At 42.2% G+C, this 7,270-nt stretch overlaps 2 protein-coding genes across 5 annotated transcripts in view; one reads left to right on the top strand and one right to left on the bottom strand.

Moving 5' to 3' along the window:
* E2F5 (E2F transcription factor 5) overlaps positions 1-1,273 on the top strand; it is a 27,872-nt gene extending 26,599 nt beyond the window's left edge. For both annotated transcript variants that reach the window (XM_025433478.3, XM_025433479.3), the window contains exon 8: positions 484-1,273. In XM_025433478.3, the coding sequence (XP_025289263.1) occupies positions 484-593 (110 nt within the window). In that variant the 3' untranslated portion in view covers positions 594-1,273. The remainder of the gene's footprint in view (positions 1-483) is intronic.
* RBIS (ribosomal biogenesis factor) lies at positions 1,252-7,270 on the bottom strand. Of its 3 annotated transcripts, none has more exons than XM_025433483.3 (4): positions 7,136-7,270; positions 3,984-4,100; positions 1,681-1,797; positions 1,252-1,387 (listed from the first exon to the last, which is right to left on the bottom strand). In XM_025433483.3, exons 2-4 carry the CDS (start codon positions 4,095-4,097, stop codon positions 1,316-1,318), a joined length of 303 nt encoding a protein of 100 aa, XP_025289268.1. In that variant the 5' UTR covers positions 4,098-4,100; positions 7,136-7,270; the 3' UTR covers positions 1,252-1,315. The 3 variants fall into 3 exon arrangements, with proteins under 3 accessions (XP_025289268.1, XP_025289267.1, XP_025289266.1); XM_025433482.3 differs by lacking the exon at positions 7,136-7,270 and adding an exon at positions 6,343-6,502; XM_025433481.3 differs by lacking the exon at positions 7,136-7,270 and adding an exon at positions 5,973-6,087.

The following is a 7,270-nucleotide window of genomic DNA, read 5'->3' on the forward strand; positions in this document are numbered from 1 at the left end:
GCGCAGCGTTTTAGCGCCGCCTGCAGCCCAGGGCATGATCCTGGAGACTCTGGATTGAGTCCCACGTCAGGCTCTCTGTATGATTGATGCCTGCTTCTCCCTCTGCCTGTGTCTCTGCCTGTCTTTATGAATAAATAAATAAAATCTTAAAAAAAAAATAGTAGTAACTTATTTAGCACATCAGAGGATATACTTTGGCCAATGTTTCTGAAGCACATATTTTAGTGTGACAAGTTCAAGCCATAAAAATTTTAACCTCTTTTTCTCAAGCTTTACCTATGCATACCAATGCATAAATTATCTTTAAATGAGAATCCTTCAAAATATACAGTATCTTACAAGTCATTAATTTGATTACTTTTTCTATTATATAGTTAAAAAATTCTTATACATAATTTGGGTTGATGAATTTGAACAGGTTTGCTAAAAATCATTAACTGTATGTAAAACCTGTGTTTAACACTGTATTTTTTTTGCTTACAGTGTTTCCTCTCTTACGGCTTTCTCCTACCCCGGCAGATGACTACAACTTTAATTTAGATGATAATGAAGGAGTTTGTGATCTGTTTGATGTCCAGATACTAAATTATTAGATTCCACGGAAACTTGGGACTGTTATCTACCTCTAACTGTAACATTTTAGACTTCTTAATAACCTAAGTATTTAAAATAATGAATGTAACACCTTTTTAGTTCACTGATTCTGAAGTGTTCTCTAATACTTTCTTTTTTACTTCACAAAACTTCATAAAAACAAAGGGCTCTTTTCAACCAAGAACAAAGGGTTTTGTCAAGGGAAAAGTTGATTTAATACCCATAAATCTCCCCCTCACCCTCAAGTAATTACATCCTGAGATTTCCACTTTTCTTCCAATTCTGAATCCTTGTTTTTCCCTCATCTGAGAGCAAAGTTAAAGTAGACTTAAGGCCATTGAAAACAAAAATGTTGGCCAACAGCTCATCACTTGTTTGTCTTATATTTTTTTACTGCCACGAAACTGTCCATGTTTCTGTGTGTCCTCCAATCCAAACACACATTCACTGCCACTTATAAAGTGAAGGATGTAAAGTAGGATATATTAACTGTTTCAGTGAACGGATTTTGTGAAGTGCCTTCTGTTTTAGCACTTTAAGTTTATCACATTTTGTTGACTTCTGACATTCCACTTTCCTAGATTATAGGAAAGATCTGTTTATGTAGTTTGTTTTAAAAATGTGCCAATGCCTGTACATTAACAAGATTTTTAAAAATAAAACTGTATAAAACATTTAATTTATTGGTCTTTTGGGGGGGATTTGATGTATCTCCAGTGTATTACAACTGAGCCATTAATCTTGTTGCTTCATCAACATTAACTGGTTCATTTTCATGACACTGCTGAGGAATCTGAAGGGAGAAAAATGTTATATTTTAAAATGTAGATAACAACAGTGAATAAAAATGACTTCTATAGAATTGATTATCTAATTTCTTCCAGGCATACCTTTGGAAGTAGAATAATAAATTCTCATATTTAGACTCAATGTTTTAGAGTCTGAATATGATTCAATATGCTATATATATTATAGGGCCAAGTATAGCAGAGAGCCAAATACTAAAAATTACACTCAACTTACTGGCTTTAAAAAGTTGGGAGTTTAACTTATTAGCCATAACAAAAGGAAAGGATTCCTACTCACCAGCTGTTTCTGCAGAGGTTCAAGGGAAAGGCCTTTTGAGAAATTTGCAAGTTCCTTTTGTATATCTACAAAAGCTTTATTCACTCTGTTAACTTTTTCATCATTCACAATGTTTATCTTTTAAAAAAGAAAAAAGGCCATTAACGATAAAATATATCCAACTTTAATTCAACTTTGTTAAACCTAAAAATCTAAACATTCATTAACCCTACCCATTTTTGGGGAAAAGTCACACAAAATTTCTTATGGTCTTACTGGGAAATTTTGGACAAAAGGTTCTGGTTTTTTAAAAATAAAAATTATGTGGACATACCTCAGATACAGAGTTGGTTTAGGCACTGAAATACACGACCACACTCCTTTTTAGGCTATGGTAGTATCCTTTCTCATTATAAAACAAGGAACCCGGATTGATGATTTACTCTCCTTCTAACAGTCCATCTCTGAATCCTTCCTTGATCTTATTGGAAGTCCCTTCCAGTCACTGGAGGACAATTTCCCTTGCAGCACTCCTCTCTTAAATCTAAGAGGTGAGGTGATATTCTTGTTCTTCACTGCTGCTCTCAAACCATTTCTCCTTAAAAACTCAGCTCCTTTGCACCTAATGCATCAGAACATTCTGATACTTCTTCCCTCACTATGTCACCTATCAACACATTTATTTGCTCCCTCACGCAGGATCTCAAACGTTGGCTCACTGACCTCTCTTATGCCTGGTGATGGTCTTCCAACAGAAATCGAATCCTATGGTTTCTTCATCTTTTCAAGTCCTCAACTGCAGGGTTCTTTCCTACCACCTACCTTCAGCCACACACTCCCAAGGGATCACCTTTGGCTGCCTCATTGCTTGTGACTGGACTACCTCCTGTTCTTCTAGTTGATTTAGTTTACTAACATTAACCATTCGTAAGTCTTACTGAAATCGTCTCCCACAAGTTTCACTATTTTTCACATTTTCATATCTTCACTTTTCCTTTAGCCAGCAGATTCCATGACCGTTATTTACTCAACCATTTCTTTCTTAACTTTCCTTCTCTTTTCTCCCTTAATCAAACCTGCTGGGCAACCTAGTCAAATCCAATTGACAGCTTTTTCTGAGACTAAAAGTGAATCTGGAGGAAATGATGACTGACTGGCTTGCTTCACTTTGAGTTTGTGACCACAAACTTGAATTTACCACAGAGATAATGGTAATAAGCCCAGCAATCTTACAACCTCCACTTAGTTAAGTTAGGCAACTTTCGGAGCAAACTATGATAATTTCTCTAACCAGCCTGCTTATCCAGATTTCCCTCTTTTAGATCTATTAGTATACATAAAGCTTCTAGTATGACCTCCTGTCAGTCAAATACACCAAGTTTTTCCCTAGCTTGAGGCCTTTGCATTTGCTATTCTCTACCTAGAATATGCTGCTTCCAACACTTAACTTTAGACTAACTGCTCCTTTTTTGGATACCAGCTTCATTGTCAACTTTGAGGATAACCCTATATAAAATTGTCACTCCCTACCCATATCATATCACCTAGCTTTATTTTCTTTTTTTTTTTCTTTATTTTCTTTATAGCACTTATAAGTCATAAAATCCTTGATCAAAAAGCTCAATTTAGATAGTTGATAAAAACTGAAAGATAAAATGTTACATTTCTATGACTATTATGACAATTACTAAGTCCTGAGAGCTGACTCCACCTACTACTTAAACTTGAAAATATTCCTTTGAAGAATTTTCTTCAAGAATCTACGTAGGCTCAAAGAAATTTCCCATTTCCCAAATATTTTTTGGGGAAAAAAAAAGGCACAAAAACAGACAAACATCTTTATTTTCAAATTTTGCATTTTAAGAAAGAAAAGATCTTATTTTATAGGTTTTTGTTTGAGATGTTGATACCTTCAGGGAGACCAGAATTAGGAGAAAAAGAATGGGGGGGGGGGGGTGCTGACCAGCATTTTATGTCTTTTCTTTGTTAGGAGGTTCTTGACTATATTTGAGTTCAGAGATAAGAACTGTTTCCCATACTATGGTTTTTGACTGATAAAGCTTTTAAAAACAGTTCTTTGAATGACTGATAAAGCTTTTAAATCCATTCTTTGGAGCCTCATGCATTTGCAATTAAAGTGTCTTTTCTTTTTTCACACATCTACATCAAAAAAGGGAGGTAAGTTTTTTTATTTAAAAAAAAAATGTTGAAAATTATCCTGCCTTTGTGAGAAAAGAACCTGTATTACATAAGAGCATCTGGTTTCCCAGTGGCTTTACAACTATGCTTTGCTAGTAAACAATAAAGTTAGAGTGGGTACTCACCTTCTTAAGATTAGTGGTAACTGGTTTTGCTTTGTTTTTGGACTTAAAGTTTTTTTGGCTGGCTATATGAAATACACTCCTGGACTTCTGTCCTCTTAGTTTGTTCTTGGCCATTGTCTAGGGGAAAAAAAAAAAAAAAAGGAGCTCAATTAACTGCCCACATTTATAAACTATAAATCAATTTAAGTTTTTAAAGTAAAGATACTAATTTAAGAAATTGCATTTTATTCTTGATTGTTTTTAAAGTTGTTGCATATATTAAATTATTTTCATGTCTTTCATCGTTACTAGATTTTCTGCTGTTTGAGTGCAGAGTATATCTTATTCTTTCCTGTATCTCTAATACCTGGCCCATCGGAAGTACCATGTTAATTTCTGCTAGTTTAAGTCATTAATACCAACACAAGTGCTTTCTCAGCTCTCTGCAGCATCTGATCATGTTAACCATCACCAGCCATCCTGCTAGTTTATATACACTACTATGCTATTCTGGTTCCCATCATACTTTAGGATGGACTCCTGTCTCCTTTCTCATTCCTTTATACTTGCCTCACTTTCTCACTTACGTACACTTCCTCAAAATCAGTCCTTAATCTTAACTTCCTACCTTAAATTACTTTCACAACTTCCATATCACCTCTATCTGAATGGCTCTTAGCTTGAAACTTTACTTATTTTCTTTGTTCTACAGAGCACTAAGCCTTATAAATCTTACACGTCTCACGTTTGCTTTAACAATGCATAGAGGAAAAATTAAAAAATATTAAGTTAAGGGCAGCACCAGTGGTGCAGCGGTTTAGCAACGCCTGCAGCTGGGGTTGTGATCCTGGAGACCCGGGATCGAGTCCTGTCAGGCTCCCAACATGGAGCCTGCTTCTCCCTCTGCCTGTGTCTCTGCCTCTCTCTCTCTCTCTCTGTGCCTCTCATGAATAAATAAAATCTTAAAAAAATAAACTAAGATTTATTGAGCTTGTAGTATGTGTATAGTATGTGTATACGCACTATGTGAATATTATAGGTGCTTTAATTTACACAAGACTTTGTGGGAGGTACTGTTTATTATCCCCATTTTACAGGTAAAACTGATGCAAAGAGGTTAATTTGACCAATGTCACACTGTTAGTAATGAAGAAATGACACGATTCAAAGCCAGGGAGACTAGATATGGTCTCATGTATAAATAAAGCCAATACAGAAACATAATGTAATACTGACTGGTTCAGGACTGGATTACTGCTATGGTCGTTAGGTACATTTGGTTAGACCACAGATGGGCAAACTCTATCAATGGACCAAACTTGTCTCTCCAAGTTTTGGTAGCACGCAGCTATGTTTATTATGGCCACCTTCCTGCTACAACGGTGGCCCAAAAAGCCTAAATAATTTATCATCTGGCCCTTTGCAGAAAGATTGCCAACCTCTGGCTTAAGTCATCCGCATTCAAGTCTGTGTGATGAACCTCCCCAATATTAAAAACTTCGAATCACTCTTCCAGTGCACTAGGGGCAGTGCCCTTTGTCCTGGTATAACGTCGGAGCCCCAGATCTAGCTTAAACACACCCAACATACCTCCTGCCACTTCTCTATACACACCCCTCCTAGTTTACTACTTGCTCTCTGAAGACACTGAATGTTCCTTTCTTGCCTTTGCTCAACTTCTCTCTCTCTCTCTCTCAACTGAAATTTATATCCTCCTTCAGTGTCTAGCTTCAATAAACTACTAGGGGGCAGCAATGCTTTCAAACGCCAACCGTCCTCCGACTCCAAACAAACAAACAAACAGGAACACAGTAGGAAATTCATGATTACGACACGGGAAGCAGAAGATACACATCCTATCCCCACCAACCAGACACTCTAAAATCCTTCCAATAATAGCCCAAATCCAATCACTCATCCAGTATTCGTAACTGACTATGTGCCACGTGTGGTTTAAAAGCGACAGACATAACAAAAAGCGATATACGCATATACGTGCGTGACACAGACACAGACACGGGACATGGCTTTGCCAGCAGCAGCATACACATGGGCACAAGAGGGAGAAGTCCACTGGAACTGTGGGCGTGAGGAGGGTTCACGAGGACCCCAGGAATACCCTGGGGGTGGGGCAATACTGAAGTTCTCTGACAACAACGTGAATACTGGGATGACGGGACGCAACGAAAAACTGGCACCCGGACAGGGCTTACGGCCCACAAGGCGCCGGGGTTTCGGGCCTCCGCCCGCAGGCCGCGGCCCCCTGGGGTTGCCGGAGGCAGCCCGCGACCGAGCCCGGCCTCCAGGCCTCTCTGACACGAGACCCATCAGTCCTGCCCCAAACCCCGAAAACTTCCCGCCACTCTGCCAGAAAACCCACCTCTCACCACACCTTCGATACCCTCGTGCAGCAGCTCACGACCCAGGCGACGCCATCTGCACGCACAGGAGCTTCCGGAAGTTCCGGGGGAGAAGCAGCCAGTCAAAAACTCCTCCCGCAGGCCGTAGTCCCGCCCATCGGGCGAAGCCCCACCCACAGCGCACGGTCCAGCCCAGACGAAGCCCCGCCCTCCGAGCGAAGTCCCGCCCACCGAGCACAGTCCCACCCGCAGCACGCGGTCCAGCCCAGACGAAGCCCCGCCCACCGGGCGAAGTCCCGCCCACCGAGCACAGTCCCACCCACAGCACGCGGTCCAGCCCAGACGAAGCCCCGCCCACCGGGCGAAGTCCCGCCCACCGAGCACAGTCCCACCCACAGCGCGCGGTCCAGCCCAGACGAAGCCCCGCCCACCGAGCTAAGCCCCACCCACAGCGCAGGTCCAGCCCACACGAAACCCCACCCACTGGGCGAAGCCCCACCCACAACGCAGGTCCAGCCCAGGCGAAAGCCCCGCCCACCGACACAGTCCCGCCCACCGAGCCGAGTCCCACCCACAGCGCGCGGACCAGCCCAGACGAAGCCCCGCCCATCGGGCTAAGCCCCACCCACAGAGCACAGTCCCGCCCACCGAGGACAGCCCCACCCACAGCGCGCGGTCCAGCCCAGACGAAGCCCCGCCCACCTGACGTCATTCCGCTCGGGGCGGGGTCCCACCCTCGTAACGTAGCCCCGCCCCTGGGGCGAAGTGTCCGCCCCCCGCCATGGGAGGCCGGGCCCCAAGAGCATCCCTTACCTGCGGCGGGATGGAGGAGCGGCCCTCGGCCCCGGCGAGCTCAGGGCGTTGGAGATGCAGCCAAGCCTGGACTTCCCGCGCGGGGAGGTATGTTGCGGAGCGCACTGAGGCCTTTCCGAGGCTCGGAGCCGGGAA

Source organism: Canis lupus, chromosome 29 (genome assembly GCF_003254725.2).
Source record: "Canis lupus dingo isolate Sandy chromosome 29, ASM325472v2, whole genome shotgun sequence".
NCBI lineage: Eukaryota > Metazoa > Chordata > Mammalia > Carnivora > Canidae > Canis > Canis lupus.

Bases quoted from the DNA above. Each gene is read 5' to 3' on its own strand.
- RBIS (XM_025433481.3), bottom strand. The intron at 1,798-3,983 runs GTGAGTACCCAC...CTTTTTTAAAAG, and splicing joins TTACCACTAATCTTAAGAAG to ATAAACATTGTGAATGATGA. The intron at 1,388-1,680 runs GTGAGTAGGAAT...TTCTCCCTTCAG, and splicing joins AACCTCTGCAGAAACAGCTG to ATTCCTCAGCAGTGTCATGA.